This window comes from Bos grunniens, chromosome 19 (assembly GCF_055505025.1).
Source record: "Bos grunniens cultivar Pamir isolate PY7600 chromosome 19, Bosgru_T2T1.0, whole genome shotgun sequence".
NCBI lineage: Eukaryota > Metazoa > Chordata > Mammalia > Artiodactyla > Bovidae > Bos > Bos grunniens.
In genome coordinates this window covers 20290100-20309222 of record NC_141183.1, presented here as the reverse complement: position 1 = coordinate 20309222, position 19123 = coordinate 20290100, and the positions used below count along the sequence as shown (strand labels likewise).

Here is a 19123-nt window from a genome sequence, read left to right as displayed (position 1 = left end):
ATTAAAGTTTATGTAAATTGACTAAAGATATATAGCATATTTCATTATTGATGACAAGAACATAGGTAGTTTGAAATGGCTTTTTTATTACTTATATTCTCCAACCATCTGGTACTGAACATATTAATACTTTTGTAAGGAAGGAAAAAGGGTTGAAAATGAGACAGCTACTTACGATGGTATCATTAAATTTTTCACTCAATAAATTATCAGCTATCATTACCAAATTAAAAAAATACACCATCCCCAAAACATTTCAGAAAATGTCACTACATCAGCAAGTAAGCACAGCTGAGTAGAATGTATGAGATTACTAAAAAGACCCCAGTGAATATGGCCAAATACATTTAGGTGCCTAAGAGCACCTTTTATGACAATGTGTTTTTGAGGATTAATTTAAAACTTTCTTTACCGATTAAAACCTTGATTTACAAGCCATAAAACACAACTTTCAGTTATAGTGATTTATAAGGCATAAGATATATAGCAATTTATATTCATTAATTCATAAAACAAGAGCTTACTTTAGAGATCTGACTCATTTTTCAATAAAGGACAGGCCTAAAACTTTACCCTAGGGCCCTAGAACTCTTATTTAACAGTTGAAGTAAAATATTTAGACAGTACCAAGAACTCTCTCATCCTCAAAACTGTTAGAGTTAAACCAATATAGACAGATTAACAGTGGCAATAATTTTCCACTTGGATTAACATTCAAGCTATTTTTCTAACGGGTTTACATATAACAGATGCATTCATGATAGACTACTACATTAGAAAGTTGATTCACCCAGAATGTCTTTAGGTTAAGACTCAGAGTAAAATAAAAGTGTTTTCTCCACCAGAGCAGATGAAATATTACCTTGATCTTGTCTTGGCAAAAAAGACCCCATTAAATCTTGGGCCTCACGCTTAGCCAGCTGTTGCTCTTCCATGTCAGCAACATTAATGGGCTCCTTTTGAGATGGGCAGTTTCTGTCCTGAAGACTCCTTGAGCTGTGCATATACCACCTATTATCCGACAACTGGAATTTAGAAGGGGAAGACCTGGAAAAAAGGAAGAAAGCAGAAAACCACTGCTGCAGCTTGTGAAAGGACTAATCACACTTTCTGAACAGCCAAGGCATAAGTGAAACAGCTCACTGTCACGGAGATTGGGAATGACTAGCGAAAGAGAACACAAGAGATGGCTAGGAGACTGGATTCATGATGTCTGCCAACATGTCAGGGCTGACATGTAACATCTCCCCTTAGGTTCTGGTCTGAGGCAGGATATCTCCTAGCTGTTTAAAAGCAGGTCAGCAAATCTCAGCAAATTATCCACTGACACTCATATTCTATACACTATTTCAAATGAATGTATGAGAATCAGCTCTCATGAAAATAGAAAATTGATTTTGACATTGTTATACTCATTCTTTCTACCCAATTTTAGCAATATTCATAGAACCATCCCTACTTCCTGCCTTTTCAATGTCCAAAATCACTCTAAAAACAAAAATCAGCTATAAAGTATCATTAGAAGAGCACATGTACATTGTAATTACTATACTCTTCCAGGTGTTTAGAACTTTGCTGAATAAGATATTTACCTACAGATTTAAAGGGCCTCAGAGATCAGATAATTAATTCAAACAATTATTGGGTATTTACTATGAGTCAGGCATTAAAGCTAGGCTCTACAGATTAAAGATGAACAAGACCTGAACTGTTGCTCAAGAGTCTAGTAGAGGGATGAAGTTCAATCAATGTGTAGGTTCTTTAAAAGAAGTCTCAGGAGGGTACACTGGGATGGGGAAGGAGGAAGAGGAATATTTCATCTAAATATTAAATGGGTGATTAGCTCAGCTGGATAAAGCATGGCAATGAGGTCATTACCTCTAAACATGGGTTCAGTGCCTATGGACATCCAATCTTTTCACTCTCTATCACAGCCACCAGGCCAGCATCCCAGCCTCAAAAATATATCCTCAGTTCAGTTCAAGAGGTTTGGAAAAGATGGTGTGATTACATTATTGACAATATATCACTATTCCCAGTTAGATAAGTGGAAATAGACGTATATTTGGTAGAAGCTCTATACATTATGAATTCCCTTTCTTTCTTGGAGTGGTGAGATGTGTGATTCTATCAGTTCTGAGACTCTTTACTGGACTATCAATTTGGAATAATAGTCCAGAACTTGTCCTTTTATTTTCACTGTTATTAAGATCAAATGAAGGTACTTTTAAAACTAGGTAGTGTTTCATAGTCTTATATCAATAGTGATGTGAATAACATCTCTTAAAAAATATTCTGAATATTTACTGGGGTAAATCAGTAGCTAAACTTTCTCTAGGAAGGCAAAAACTTCAATGAGGGCAAGTATGGCCTTAGAGAAATCTACCTTCAGCCTCCAGGCTTACTGAGGTTTTAGTTCTATATATATATATTTTCTTTTTTTTTTTTAACATTTTTTAAATTGGAGTATAATTGCTTTACATTGTTGCTAGTTTCTGGTGCACAACGAAGTGAATCATATATCCCTGCGCTTGAACCTCCTTCCCTCCCACCCCTCGCTAGTTCTCTATTTTATTCCAACATCGAGAAGGGGTAGATCTACTGTGCATGCCTCATGTTGTAGCTCATGCCTGGTATAGGTCCAAAAAGCCAACATGAAATTAAACAAAAGAAGTGTCCTAGGGCAATGAGAGGTTAGAAATGTCTATGTACAAAAACCTAGAGAAAGTATGGCAAAAAAAAATTAACATAGGAGTTTAATGTCAGTACAGGTGCTATTCAGCTTCCCAGACTTGATATTTATTACTTCTTACCTTTCCATTCCTGGTTCTTTATTTTTATTGGTAGAACTATCCAGAGATACTGGAAACTTGTCAGCAGAGAGGCTTTCAGGATTCTGGCTTCTAGAATAGTCTCTACTTTTCTCTGAAGTTAATATTGCTTTAAATGGAATGAAAAAACAAAGAAATCAACTTTACTGCTTTGTCTTGATGGTGATCATTTACGTGAGATTATTGATTTTTTTCAAAAGCAGCAATCTGTGACAATCAAATTGGTTTTTAAACAGGTATACCAGACAGAACTCTATAAACACAAGCAATACTGCACCAAATGGAACTAAATGACTAAAAAATAATAATGACAATAAAAAAGAACACTTTAAAACTGGGTAAATAAAGATACCCAGCTGAGACAAGGTTGAAAAAATCATATATGTATATTTTTTGACCCTGAATGATAAGAAAACAAGAATAGGAAATGAATTTTTATCTCTGCTGCAAACTACACTCAAATCCTCTCATATAATAGGGAAGAGAAAGTACTAGAAAGCACAAAGCACACCCCTCTTCCATCCCTATTTGCCTCCACATCAAAGATTGTATAGGATGGGGTTTAAGCTTCTACATGTGTGTGGAAACATGAGGGAGGGGTTAGATGAGAAAGAAAAGAGGTGACATTTTGCTTCACATTTTCAATTATTAAGAAAATAATAAACTGAAAAACCAATACAAACGAAAAACTCAAGGTGCCCACTGATAAGGAACCTAGAAGTAATATATGGAACTAATAATGAACTGGTACAAGAAAGGAAAAAACACAGAAGAGACCCAAGGCGAAGTTCTGGCATGTTAGTACATCCTTTTTATTTATTAATTCCTCCAAATGTGTTATTGTGCCACTTCTTTCTAGAAAGTGGCTTAAAGGCAGAAATATTTAAAAAGCAAAAACAAATACTTAAACATTACAAATGTCTTCTATCCATTACAAAGTCACTGACAACTGTAATTTATTTTGAGCTTTTATAGGAAAGCCAAACTCCATAAATTTAGACAGAAAAATGTAAACAAAGAGCTGTATTAATTAAACTATTTTTTAAGACACTGAGTAGCCTGGGGGGAAACAATCATTGATTTCCTGAGTTAATCCTCAAATACATTATTTATAGCTTCCTTTATAATCATCTTTTCTGGACCTGTGCCTTTCTAGGAACACAAGAACCCTACCCTGGGGGTAAGGTGCTGAAACGAAGGAGGGTCTAACCATAAACCAGCGGGTTTTTCTTTCAACTGGAAAGTAAAGTGTTGTTAATATAGGCATCATTTTCCACCTAAATATAGGGTGATCACTGATAGAAGGTAATGTGCAGTCTCTAAGGAAACAAATCCAACAGAATTAACCACTGGAAAAGGTTCTTTGTGTTTTTTTTTTGGTTGTTTTTAAAGTGAAAGAGTGGGAAGGGAAAGGCCTTAGACACAAACACAGATATTAAAAAGTCATTCAGGCGGATTCATTTTGACATTTGGCAAAATTAATACAATTATATAAAGTTTAAAAAAAAAAGAAGTATAGCTGGGTCCTTGGAAAGTGGAAAAAAAAAAAATAAGTAAAAAGTCATTCAATCACCTGGACAGTTAACATACGAGTTCCTCTTTTCACTACAATAAAGCCCAACTACAAAGAAAATAAGCTACCCTGAGTTAGGATGCAATAACTCAGTATTACCTAAAAAAAAACGGAAAAATGTTTCTGCACTTCTGTTTCCTTAATCCTTTTTCCATAAAAGCAGGGATCCAGTGCCCAAGTATTGGAATAGTACTGTAATCTCCCCAAAATCATTCCTTCATCTGTGGATCTTAACATTAGTTATATTCTTCATGGGTAGGGAGTATGGGTCAGACCAAACATTTAATAAATTTTACTGACTGCCTATTAGGTACTAATAAGCACTGATGCAAAGTATTGGGAAGAATCAAAGGAAAAGACAATGAAGAGGGAGGAAAGAGATACTGACTTGTGATAAGCCCTAAGTGTCCACGAATGAATGTACTGTAGGACAACAAAGCTCAGATGTACCTGAAAATTATCTCAGCTATAATAGACTATGATGTTACAAATGCTAATGTTTGCTTTACGAATGACAGGTAAGCCAGGAAGAAAACAAAAAGCAAAAAAAAAAAAAAGCAAAATGCATGGTATGAAATAGCTTTACCTGCAGAGGGAAGTACACATAATTTGTAATGGTTAATACACATTTGCACAAAAATATTATGTAGACTTGGGGATGACCCTCAGATAAATAGTAGGGCATATCTAGGCTGAGGACAGGACATTTGATATAAACACCTTAGAAAGGGAGCTTTCATCATCTTTAAGAATACTGAATCTTAAATAAAAACTTGTGAAACCTGATTAAGTCGAGTTTCACTCACTACTAGTAATGTACTAATGTTGACTTCTTAGTCTTGACAATTGTACCATGGTAATGCAAGATGACAACATCCGGAGAACCTGAAACTAGGTAAGGGGTAGAGTTCCTGCAGGAACTCTCCGTACTATCATTGCTCCTTTCAGGAAATCTAAAGTTATTAAAAAATAAAACATTTATTTAAAAAACAAGTTATTTTAATACAGCTGAAGGTAAACAGAACTCCTTTTCCCAGGATAAGAAGCTGCATGAGGACTTCCAATGCTTCCAATGCAGGGGACGTGGGTTTGATCGCTGGTAGGGGAAGTAAGATCCCACATGCCACGGCACGGTGGCCAAAAAAACAGTTTCCTTGAATTTCAGTTAGAATCACACCAATTTAAGAGGGAAAAAGAAACAAAACTTAAGCTCTTAAGTTGATGCTCAAAATGTTTCATAACTAAATCCACAAAACTCCAAAATCCATATCCAGAAATTTTCTTTCAGTAACTCTAGAGTGGGCTTCAGAGTTTTGTTTTCTGTTTGTTTTAATATTTATTACTTGGCTGAGCTGGGTCTTAGTTGTGGCAAGCAGGATCTTTAGTTGTGGCATGTGGGATCTAGTTCCCTGACCAAGGATTGAACCCAGGTCCCCTGTGTTAGGAGTGTAGTCTTAGCCACTGGACCACCAGAGAAGTCCCTGGGCTTCAGAGTTTTAATCAAGTGAATTAAAATATTCATTGAGGGGACTTCCCTGGTGGTCCAGTGACTGAGAATCCACCTTACAACGAGGGGGGAAGTAGGTTTGATCCCTGGTCTGAGAACTAAGGTCCTACACGCTGCCATGAAGTAAGCCCAAGAGCCATAACTAGAAAGCCTGTGTGCCACAACTTTGTTGCTGAAACTAAGACCCAACACAGCTAAATAAATAAATATATTAAAAAAATATATTTATTGAGTACCTACTGTGTTCCAGGAACAGGTGTAAGGGTTCTCTGCCCACATGGATCTTATATTCTAGTGGGAGGTAATAAGGAACTCTAAACAATATGCAAGACAAATTAGATATTGTTAAAAGTTAATAAGGGCTATGAAAAAAAGTAACAGTCTAAAAGGGTAAAATGGGGCTGGAAAAATCAGGGACTTAAAAATCATGATTAAAAAATATTGTGTTTATGGGTGATCCTGAGAAGTAGCATTTCATCATTTTGAACAACATATTCAAATTATGCAAATAAAAGTGGTCATGGCAGACACTCCCTGCGGAGTTGGAACTTTTTTTTTAATGGGGAACTTCTCATAATCCTCTCCTCCCCTCCTCTCAATATTTACCCACTACCTTCTGAGGACGTTATAATTTCATAAGAAAGCAGACCAATGAATACGTTTATTACAAAGGATAGAATAAAAGCTTTCTCTAAAGAAAAATATTTTATATAGAGATTCGGAAGAAATTTTCAGTTTGTCAGATTCATAGTAAAAACAGAATATATAGAACTATAGCAAATTTGGAAAAAAAAAAAATTTTGTGTACAGATCTTCAGGAAAAAATAAACACCCTCCCCACAAAGATGAGATAACAAATTTACAGACATATTCAAAACCAGACAATAACATTTTGTATCTGGTGCATTAAAACTGAAAGTCATCTATTTTTAGACTGAAGATGGTGAAATCATCAAAGAGAATTGTGATGGGTTAGAGATTTTGGGCTTCGTTATCTGGGAGGTGAACTAAATGAAGATAAAGTTACAAAGAATGTATTTAAGGAAATACATTTTGAACCACTGCCATAGCAACAGAGTTCCTAGCTTCTCATCCATGAGCTACTGTTTCTGAACATAAAAACACTGCAAGGCACACTCTACAATCAAGGCCATTCTACTGAATAATTAAGAGTAGAGTTCCTAGAAAGACTCAAATGAAGGCCCTTTGGCCCCTGTAGCACTGATGAAAGGAGCAATGAAGAAGGGACTTTAACACTAAGTTAGCTAGACGGCTATCACTGAGATAGCTGTAAAGAGCACTGTGGGAGCACCATACCTGCCAGTTCCTAAGCACCAGCTCTCCCCTAGGACCCAGGCCTGTGTCTGGCATTTTGTCTGTGTGTCTACATATTTGCTTCTATTTAGAACAGTGACTGATATGTTGTCTTTCACAGGCCTTTTCCAATTAAAATTCAGATTTTCATCTCACTTTCATTTATGTGAGGTTATTCCTCAGGTCAGTGCTCACTTCTTCCAGCTCAGAACAACTCTACCTGCCCGGTTACTCCAAATGCCTCCTCTTGTCTTGGTGATAACAGTCATGAATAACTGGGCTTTCTGTGGATCAAGGTGCAGTTCCTAAAGTATGTAAATCGTGTCCAACTCTTGCAACCCCATGGATTGAAGCCCGCAAGGCTTCTCTGCCTAGGGGACTTCCCAGGCAAGCATACTGGAGTGGATTGCCATCTCCTTCTCCAGGGGATCTTCCTGACCCAGGGATCAAACCTGCATCTCTTTGTCTCCTGCACTGGCAGGTGGATTCTTTACCCTTGAGCCAACTGGAAAGCTCATGAAGTATGTATAGACATCTCTCTCTACAAACCAAAAAGTACATTAAATAGAGTTTTGTGATCTGACACCAGTGTTATAAGAAGTAAGTCTGAGTGGTTTTTAGTAAGCTTTCTAAAATTATGGGGTCACCTATTTCCAGCCTGCCCCATGACATTCAGGTCCCTGTGGGCACCCCCATGGCATTTTCTTACTGTGGGTAGTCAGAAAGCAACACTTACTAACACTCTTGGTCCCTCTGAATGGCAAATTAGTTGAAAGCAGGAACTAGAAGTAAGGCTGTAAGACTTCCTACCACGTGACTCAGCAAATACATGCTGAGCAAAGATCATAAAATACTGGTTCTGGGTTCATACCTTTCAGAAAGAGATAAAGGCTTAGAGAGGGAAGAATTTTGCTTAAGGTAACAGAGATTGGCCAGTATTACAAACCTCTTTCTGATGTGTCTTGCTCTAGATTTAGCAGGTGCTCTGGGCCACGAGAATCAGCTGTGAGGGAAGCAGAGCTGTGGGAAGGCTGGCTCCCGTGCCGCTCTAACACAGCTTCCAGCTCGGCCATTTCCTGCTGGAGCTTTAGTAGGTTATCTTGCATGGTATCCCTCTGCTGCAGACACAAGAAAATGAAACCAAAAAAGTCACATGCTTTTATAATAGAAACTTGCCAGAAAGCAAGAATATGTCAAACCAATTAATTTTAGCATGGGAACTGAAATCACCTTGTATGGAATTATGAGTTCTGGCTGAACACCTTTTAACTCGACCATATTCACACAATTAATGCCCATGAAATTATTTCAAAACAATGTTAGAGGAGGAAGAAAAATTCCTCAAACCCTCTCAAGTATCCCCTAGCAGTGGAAGTACAGAGTCTTAACCACTGGACTGCCAGGGAAGTCCCAACTGTGATGTCTTTAAAAAAAATCTTAATTATTTGGCCATGCTGCAGGGCATGCAAAATCTTAGTTCCTCAACCAGGAATCGAACCCATGCCCCCTGCAGTGGAAGCTTAGAGTCTTAACCATTGAATCATCAGGAAATTCCCAATGGTGATGGTCTTTTGAAGTTAGTTATTTTCTTTTAATGCTAGGGAGTGAAGGAATAATTAAGGTACTTTTTTGGTATTTACAGTTAGCATGATTGGAGAAGGAAATGGGAACCCATTTCAGTATTCTTGCCTGGGAAATCCCATGGACAGAGGAGATTGGAGGGCTACAGTCCATGGGGTCGCAAAGGGTTGCTCTTTCATACTCAGGGTGGATTTTCGAGCTCCAAGTCACACATTGAAGAACTACCTCATTTTATACTGCTTTGTGTAAAAATAAAGATTACTGTTTAAGAGAAAAAAAATTAGCATAAGAGTTAGTCCATATAAAAATGTCTGATTTCTGGCTTGTGAGGTCTCTTCCTTTTTGGGGATTCTTTGAACATTTATCTATAACAGGGAGAGCACAGAGTTAACTCATTAACTTATCTATTTGTTCATTTAACTATTTGCTGACCACCTATTATGTGCCAGGCACTGTCATAGGCTGGGGATACAGCCCTCGTGGTGCTGCCATTCTAGACAGTGACAGGGTACCTAAAGCTCCATCGCCACGAAGAACCTGCTAGAAGAAATGGGCCCACAGAAAGAGCCCTCGGAAAGCCTGTAAGCCATTACTGTTTTCAACTCAAGATAACAGGCTCCTCTTGCTTATGGGGCTCCTGATGTTTATTTCTCCAGATGAAGAAGAAACCTGCTTAGTCTAAGGTTTTTGATTAGCAAAGTATCAGGTAAGTAAGGCGCTCTCCAAAATATATATTTATTTTCTGTAAAAATTTTTTAAAATTTATTTTTAGTTGAGTGGGGTCTTCCTTGCTACGTGAGGATTTTTTCTAGTTTCAGTGTACAGGCTTCTCACTGCAGTGGCTTCTCTTGTTGCGGAGCACGTGCTCTAGGGCACATGGGCTCCCGTAGTTGCAGTGTGTGCGCTTGGTTAGTTGTGGCTCGTGAGCTCTAGAGCATGGGCTCAGCAGCTGTGTGGCATGTGGAATCTTCCAGGGCCAGGGATCAAACCCTACACTGGCAGGTGGATTCTCATCTACTGTACCACCAGGGAAGTCACAAAATACACAATTCTTCATTACTTTTAGAAGGAGTATGTACGGCTGCCAGCAAACCCTGGGGAAATACAAATTGCTTCACTCTGTTTCTTCTTCAGATCCTTGCAAATGACTTTGCTCTCTACTAAAAACAAGTCATCTACTTTCTCCTGCTACACTGAATTCACAGTTTTTAGGAGGTTTTTATGACTGGTAAATGTATTCCCTGCTCCACAAAGGCTTCTACTGCTACCCTGAGACTGCCGTGCTGCCCGAGTGTGCACAGCAGCACCATTGCCACCACGTGGTGCTTCTGAGTAGTTCCATCATTGATTGGATCCTCCTAGTCAAGGGCTCCCAGTAATCTGGGATGAAATCCCAGATATCAGATGAGGTTCAGGAGCTCTATTGGTCACTACTGTCATGATCATCACCTCTAACTTCTGTGGCCATTAAATAGGTTAGAAAAATCAGAAAATATTAACAGTAATGGGAGAATAATAGGTAGATAACTTTCCTTTAGGTTTTTCCAAAGCAATTACTTCATAACTCAGACAAATTCCCCTATAGGCAATAGATACTGGCCAGATACATTTGGCAGACTAAACCCAAATTGGTTACCAAGTTTTCCTGATTAGAATTCTTATGTTTCTTCAATTAGTCCTACTTTTCTTATCTATTTCTACTCTGCTACTCTAATCTCTACTTTCACTACAGCTAAGGTTCCCTAAAAGCCATGTTTATCATATCTCTTCTTTTCCAGTTAGGAGCTTAGTAGTTCACCACTGCTCAGATAATAAGTTAACACTTTCTGAATACTATATAATTATTACTTGTTACTGCTCTCATGATAAATTCCTAAGTACAGCATTGAAAATAGGCCTTCATACTCTGATCTTATCTCTTACTTCTCCCTAAACCACCACATATGCCCTATTTTCCAGTCACAATTTTGTGCTAACTGGGCATTTCATGCTTCTGTGACTTTGCCTTGATTTACTGCCTCCATTCTCTTCCCACCTGGAAAAAAATTCTTCTCATTTTTTAAGGTCCAGCTTGAATATCTCCTTTGGAAGTCCCCTAATAATACATCTCCTATCAGGAACATCAGCACCATTGAAAAAGCAAGAGAGCTCCAGAAAAACATCTATTTCTGCTTTGTTGAGTATGCCAAAGCCTCTGACTGTGCGGATCACAATAAACTGTGGGAAATTCTTCAAGAGATGGGAATACCAGACCACCTGACCTGCCTCTTGAGAAACCTATATGCAGGTCAGGAAGCAACAGTTAGAACTGGACATGGAACAATAGACTGGTTCCAAATAGGAAAAGGAGTACATCAAGGCTGTATATTGTCACCCTGCTTATTTAACTTATATGCAGAGTACATCATGAGAAACGCTGGGCTGGAAGAAACACAAGCTGGAATCAAGATTGCCGGGAGAAATATCAATAACCTCAGATATGCAGATGATATCACCCTTACGGCAGAAAGTGAAGAGGAACTCAAAAGCCTCTTGATGAAAGTGAAAGTGGGGAGTGAAAAAGTTGGCTTAAAGCTCAACATTCAGAAAACGAAGATCATAGCATCCGGTCCCATCACTTCATGGGAAATAGATGGGGAAACAGTGGAAACAGTGTCAGACTTTATTTTTTGGGGCTCCAAAATCACTGCAGATGGTGACTGCAGCCATGAAATTAAGAGACGTTTAGTCCTTGGAAGAAAAGTTATGACCAACCTAGATAGCATATTGAAAAGCAGAGACATTACTTTGCCAACAAAGGTCCGTCTAGTCAAGGCTATGGTTTTTCCAGTGGTCATGTATGGATGTGAGAGTTGAACTGTGAAGAAAGTTGAGCACCAAAGAACTGATGCTTTTGAACTGTGGTGTTGGAGAAGACTCTTGAGAGTCCCTTGGACTGTGAGGAGATCCAACCAGTCCATCCTGAAGGAGATCAGCCCTGGGATTTCTTTGGAGGGAATGATGCTGAAGCTGAAACTCCAGTACTTTGGCCATCTCACGCGAAGAGTTGACTCATTGGAAAAGACTCTGATGCTGGGAGGGACTGGGGGCAGGAGGAGAAGGGGATGACAGAAGATGAGATGGCTGGATGGCATCACTGACTCGATGGATGTGAGTCTAAGTGAACTCCGCGAGTTGGTGATGGACAGGGAGGCCTGGCGTGCTGCAATTCATGGGGTCGCAAAGAGTCGGACACGACTGAGCGACTGAACTGCACTGAACTGATCAGGAACATAATTCCTCAGTCTACTTCATTTATATTGCTAATGTATTAGTACCAAAGTGTAATACCTGACTCTCCGAGATGGGAAGAATCCTTCCTTAAGCATTCTTGTATTCAAAACACCCAGCAGACAGTAAGCATTTAGTAAGTATTTAATGCAGACATGAATTAATGAATTTAATCAGTCTTTGATAAAGAACAGACACTAATGATACTGAATTAGCATTTATCCCCTAAATGTCTCCCCAGTTCTGTATAAACAGACTTTGGGAAAAGATCCCACTTCAACCATTTTGCTTGTTGGCAGTACTCTAGATTTAAGTTAGCCCTGAAATCTGTCTTTGGCTCTATTTTGGGTAAATGCTTGATAAAAACACTTTACAAAATGAATCTTGAACAAATAGATACATCTCTAGGAGTAAGATCAGAAATATAGAAAATAAGGAGATAGTTTAGTTTATTGAATGTCATATATTCTACAATATGGCTGAAGCAGATGGAATCAGAAACCAGACACAACTCTAAAACATAAAGTATAAAAAGGTGAAAGCCATGTTGACAGAGCCTCAAACCCACACCCAGAAAAGATCATAGGAACTGCAAACAGAGAAAAGTCTTCCTAGGGAATTCCTTGGTGGTCCAGTGTTTAAGACTATACTTGCATTGTAGCGGGCACAGGTTTGACCCCCGGTTGAGGAACTGAGATCCTGCAAGCCACACAGCATGGCCAAAAAAGATAAAAAAGAAAAGGCCTCCTAAATCCTTTCATGAATTTAGTCACCATGGCAATTCTGCAGAAGTGGAGAATATTGGCGACAGTTCAGGCAGAGAACAGGCAGTGGTCTGACTCCAGAAGGCTTCAGTCCTAGAAGGATTTGCTCCATGTAGAAAACAGGCCAAGATGAGACAAGCCCTCTACCTACAGTCCTCAGAGTGATGCCAAGACTTAGAAGTTTAAAACTGGATACTACCCAGTGCTGGCCAAGGTATAGGAAAATGGGAGCTACCAAGTAGCTCCAAGGGCTGGAAAAGCACAACTTGGTTTAGTCTTCCTAAAGAACAATCAATAACATGTGTCAAACACCAAAATTCCATACTAAGGAAGTCATTGGGGATATGGGCAAATTATTTAATTATCAAGATAAGACCACAGTGCTGTACATGATAGCAAACTGTGTATCTTGCCCTGAAACCCTCATATTCAACCCTCAATTCAAATTTTCACTGAAGAAAATTTAGTGACATAGTAAAAACAATATAAGGCCTGGGTAAATTCAAAAAAATTGAAATAATTTCAAGCATCTTTTCTCTGATCACAATGTGGTAAGACTAGATGTCAACTACAGGAAAAAAAAACACTAAAAATGCAAACATGGAGGCTAAACAACATGCTTCTGAATAACCAACAAATCACAGAAGAAATAAGAAAGGACATAAAAATATGCATAAAAACAAATGAAAATGAAAACACGACAACCCAAAACCTATGGGATTCAGTAAAAGCAGTGCTAAGGGAAAGGTTCATAGCAATACAAGCTTACCTCAAGAAACAAGAGAAAAAAATCAAATAAATAACCTAACTTTACACCTACAGCAACTAGACAAAGAAGAAATTAAGAACCCCAGGGTTAGTAGAAGGAAAGAAATCATAAAAATCAGAGCAAAAATAAATGAAAAAGAAACAAAGGAGTCTATAGCAAAAATTAACAAAACCAAAAGCTGGTTCTTTGAGAAGATAAATAAAATAGGCAAACCATTAGCCAGACTTGTCAAGAAAAAAAGGGAGAAAAATCAAATCAAAATTAGAAATGAAAAGGGAGAACTCACAACAGACAACACAGAAATACAAAGGATCATAAGAGAAAACTATCAGCAACTATATGCCAATAAAATGGAAAACTTGGAAGAAATGGACAAGTTCTTAGAAAAGTATAACCTTCCAAAACTGAACCAGGAAGAAATAGAAAATCTTAACAGACCCATCACAAGCACACAAATTCAAACTATAATCAAAAATCTTCCAACAAACAAAAGTCCAGGACCAGATGACGTCACAGGTGAATTCTACCAAAAATTTAGAGAAGAGTTAACACCTATCCTACTCAAATTCTTCCAGAAAATTGCAGAGGAAGGTAAACTCCCAAACTCATTCTATGAGGCCACCATCACACTAATACCAAAACCATATAAAGATGCCACAAAAAAAAGAACACTACAGGCCAATATCACTGATGAAAATAGATGCAAAAATCCTCAACAAAATTCTAGCAAATAGATTCCAACAACATATTAAAAAGATCATACATCATGACCAAGTGGGCTTTATCCCAGGGATGCAAGAATTCTTCAATATTCAAAATCAATCAATGTGATACACCACATTAATAAACTGAAAGATAAAAACCATACAATTATCTCAGTAGATGCAGAAAAAGCCTTTGACAAAATTCAATACCCATTTATGATAAAAACTCTCCAGAAAGCAGGCACAGAAGGAACATACCTCAACATAATAAAAGCCATATATGACAAACCCACAGCAAACATTAGCCTCAATGGCGAAAAATGGAAAGCATTTCCCCTAAAGTCAGGAACAAGACAAGGGTGCCCACTCTCACCACTACTATTCAACATAGTTTTGGAAGTCTTAGCCACAGCAATCAGAGAAGAAAAAGAAATAAGAGGAATCCAGATTAGAAAAGAAGAAGCAAAACTCTCACTGTTTGGAGATGACATGCTTCTCTACATAGAAAACCCTAAGGACACCACCAGAAAATTACTAGAGCTAATCAATGAATATAGTAAAGTTGCAGAATATAAAATACACAGAAATCCCTTGCATTCCTATACACTAACAATGAAAAAACAGAAAGATAAAGAAACAATCCCATTCTCCACTGCAACAAAAAGAATAAAATACTTAGGAATAAATCTACCTAAAGAAACAAAATATCTATATATAGAAAACTATAAAACACTGATGAAAGAAATCAAAGATGACACAAACAAATGGAGAAATAGACCATGTTCATGGATTGGAAGAATCAATATAGTGAAAATGAGTATACTACTCAAAGCAATCTATAGATTCAATGCAATCCCTATCAAGCTACCAACAGTATTTTTCACAGAACTAGAACAAAGATTTCAAAATTTGTATGGAATAGCCGAAGCAATCTTGAGAAAGAATGGAACTGGAAGAATCAACCTGCCTGACTTCAGACTACAAAGCTACAGTCATCAAGACAGTATGGTACTGGCACAAAAACAGAAATATAGATCAGTGGAACAAAATAGAAAGCGCAGAGATAAATCCACGCACCTATGGACACCTTATCTTTGACAAAGGAGGCAAAAATATACAATGGAGAAAAAGCAATCTCTTTAACAAGTGGTACTGGGAAAACTGGTCAACCACCTGTAAAAGAATGAAACTAGAACACTTTTTAACACCATACACAAAAATAAATTCAAAATGGATTAAAGATTTAAATGTAAGACCAGAAACTATAAAACTCCTAGAGGAAAACATAGGCAAAACACTGACATAAACCATAGCAAGATCCTCTATGACCCAAATCCCAGAGTAGTGAAAATAAAAACAAAAATAAACAAATGGGACCTAATTAAACTTAAAAGCTTTTGCACAATGAAGGAAATTATAAGCAAGGTGAAAAGACAGCCTTCAGAATGAGAGAAAGTAATAGCAAATGAAGCAACTGACAAAGAATTAATCTCAAAAATATACAAACAGCTCATGCAGCTCAATACCAGAAAAATTGTCAACCCAATCAAAAAATGGGCCAAAGAACTAAACAGACATTTTTCCCAAGAAGACATATAATTGGCTAAAAAACACATGAAAAGATGCTCAACATCACTCATTATCAGAGAAATGCAAATAATCAAAACCACAATGTGGTACCATCTCACACCGGTCAGAATGGCTGCTATCTTAAAGTCTACAAACAATAAATGCTGCAGAGGGTGTGGAGAAAAGGGAACCCTCTTACACTGTTGGTGGGAATGCAAACTAGTACAGCCACTCTGGAGAACAGTGTGGAGATTCCTTAAAAAACTGGAAATAGAACTGCCATATGACTCAGCAATCCCACTGCTGGGCATACACACTGAGGAAACCAGAATTGAAAGAGACACATGTACCCCAATGTTCATTGCAGCACTTACAATACTTGTTTACAATAGCTAGGACATGGAAGCAACCTAGATGTCTATTGGCAGACGAACAGATAAACAAGTTGTGGTACATATACACAATGGAATATTACTTAGCTATTAAAAAGAACACATTTGAATCAGTTCTAATGAGGTGGATGAAACTGGAGCCTATTATATAGAGTGAAATAAGTCAGAAAGAAAAGCACCAATACATTTTATTAACGCATATATAGAATTTAGAAAGATGGTAACGACGACCCTATATGCGAGACAGCAAAAGAGACACAGATATAAAGAACAGACTTTTGGACTCTGCAGGAGAAGCTGAGGGTGCGATGTTTTGAGAGAATAGCATTGAAACATATATATTACCATTTGTGAAATAGATGACCTGTCCAAGTTTGATGCATGAAACAGGGCACTCAAAGTCGGTACAATGGGACAACCCAGAGGGATGGGTTGGGGAGGGAGGTGGGAAGGGGGTTCGGGATAGGGGATGCATGTACACCCGTGGCTGATTCATGTCAATATATGGCAAAACCCATCACAATATTGTAAAGTAATTAGCCTCCAATTAAAATAAATTAATAAAATATAAGTATGTAGAGTATTAACTGAATGATTTTTTTTAATTTTTAAATTTAAATATATTATATAACTGAATGATTTTTAACGATAAGGTATGTACACAACACATACCCTTGTGTACAATAGGAAGAGTAGAAGAATATATGCCAATAAGTTAATAGTAGTGATTTTTAACTCACAGAATTTAATTTTAAAAATAACTAATACAAGGACATGATATAAAATTCAAGACAAAAAAGGATATTCAGAGAAAAATAAGGCTTTCTCCTTCTGTTAATCATCTATTTCCCCACCTGAAGGCAACTTCTATTATCTATCTTTTGTGTATGCTCCCAGAGATAAATGTTAAAATTTACCGAACCATTCTCTTTGGGTGAGTTTTAAAACTGTGATAAAATATACCATCCTTAAGTATATAGTTTAGTGGCATCAAGTATTTTCATATTGTTGTCCAACCATCATCAGTATCTATCTCCATATCTTTTTCACCATCCTAAATTGAAACCCTGGGCCCATTAAAGGATAACTTCCACTTCTCCCACCCCCAAGTCCCTGGTAATTACTAGTCTACTTTCTGTCTCTATGGATTTAACTATTCTAGGTCCCTCATAAAAGTAGTCATACAGTTTGTCCTTTGGTACCCGGCTTATTTTACTTAATGATGTTTTCAAGGTTCATCTGTGAATGATTTTTATTTGTATTTTCTAGGTTTTCTATGATGCACATATATAACTTTATATGGCTTTTCTCAGTTTTATCTAATCTGGCATTTTAGGAAGTTCAGAAAAAAAAAAAAAAGTCATTCACTTGCTAGTAGCTGAAGGTGTATTTAAGATTTGGTAAGAAAAAGAAGTCAGGGCAGGATGATCCCAGGTAGTCCAGATATCTGCACCTTAAGTCCCAATATGCATTGGGACTTCCCTGGCAGGCCAGTGGTTAAGAATCTGCCTTCCAGTGCAGGGGATGTACATTTGATCCCTGGTTGGGAACTAAGATCCCACATGTTGCAGGGCAACTAAGCACACATGCTGCAACAAAAACCCAGTGCAGCCAAAATAAAAAAAAATAAAATAGAAAAAAAAAAAAAGTGTATATCATAGTTCAGAAATAAGTAACACAGTCAGGTACAGAACTCTTTTCAGTATCACACCAGCAACCACTGTGATTGTACTCTAAAAAAATAAGCTGAGATGAGCCTGAATTTTTGAATATAAGAACTTGAAAAGTCTGGTGCCACTTCTACAATATAAAAATTAGGAGACAAAGCCAGGTTCTGGGAGGACTATGATGTTAATTTTCAGTAGAGAAGGTTTTTTTCTAGGAGACTATTCTGCCAGCAGCACTGAAATAGTTATGTTACTAAATGTTGTAGATATGACAAAGCTGTTATGTCCCTCACATGTAACCAAAATATTGTATGTTGACCACTAGGTACAGGAAGTAAAATTGTGTGTTTTTTTTAAAAAAGATGACTTATCAGCACTAAAGAACAAATAACTAGCTGATTAACAAAGAAACAACAGAAAGAAATATTCATCAAACAGTGAAAGGTTAGATAGTCTCTACTAAGAAGAGAACTTTGTAGGTAACAATTTGGTACTGAAAAGAAACACACCCCTCTGATACAGTAGTGCTTTCACAATACGTTTTTGCTATAGGGCAAATGGGTTTTGAAGGTTTCACTTTCTCATTAAGTTCAGTATTTAATGTTCTGCAATGAATAAACTGGTAAGTGTGTGTGTGTGTGTGTGTGTGAGAGAGAGAGAGAGAGAGACAGACAGAAGGTACCATGTGTCCCATCTGGGTATTTACAATTCAATTTGAGGAGACTAGATCCCATACACATCTGTTATACCATTAATTCTAAGGGATGATGTAAGCAAACGTAAAAAGGCAGGAGGCACAGCAGTGAATGCAAAGAACACTGCATACACATTCCCTTGTGCTTTTTACCTGAGTGGTTAAGATATCGCTCTGAGAGGACAGCCCCACACCGTCTTCAGAGAGGCTTGTTTCACTCACATGGTCGGATACTGCTTCACCTTAAATTATAATAAAAATAGATTCAGATGTAAAAAAAGATGGCAAGACAAACTTCACTTTCATGTCACACAAAATGATTATACTCTTTGGGGACACCCAGATGATTTCCTCTAAGAAATCATAATGAAAACCAGATGTAAGTTTGCCAGTAATTAGGGCATTAAATCTCATTCGAATAGAAAAGATGTTCTAGCTGGGTAATGGACTTTTTAAAGGAAAAGCACCCTGGGAGGAACATGTTTAAA

The 19123-nt window shown here is 37.5% G+C and overlaps 1 protein-coding gene across 14 annotated transcripts in view; it reads right to left on the bottom strand.

Annotated features, from left to right (window-relative positions):
• The window catches only part of BRCA1 (BRCA1 DNA repair associated), a 72154-nt gene that overhangs the window by 22915 nt on the left and 30116 nt on the right, over positions 1-19123 (bottom strand). For all 14 annotated transcript variants that reach the window (XM_086357511.1, XM_086357520.1, XM_086357513.1 and 11 more), the window contains 4 exons: positions 18789-18877; positions 8172-8343; positions 2814-2940; positions 863-1047 (listed from right to left, as the gene is read on the bottom strand). In XM_086357511.1, coding sequence (XP_086213637.1) covers positions 863-1047; positions 2814-2940; positions 8172-8343; positions 18789-18877 — 573 coding nt within the window. The remainder of the gene's footprint in view (positions 1-862; positions 1048-2813; positions 2941-8171; positions 8344-18788; positions 18878-19123) is intronic.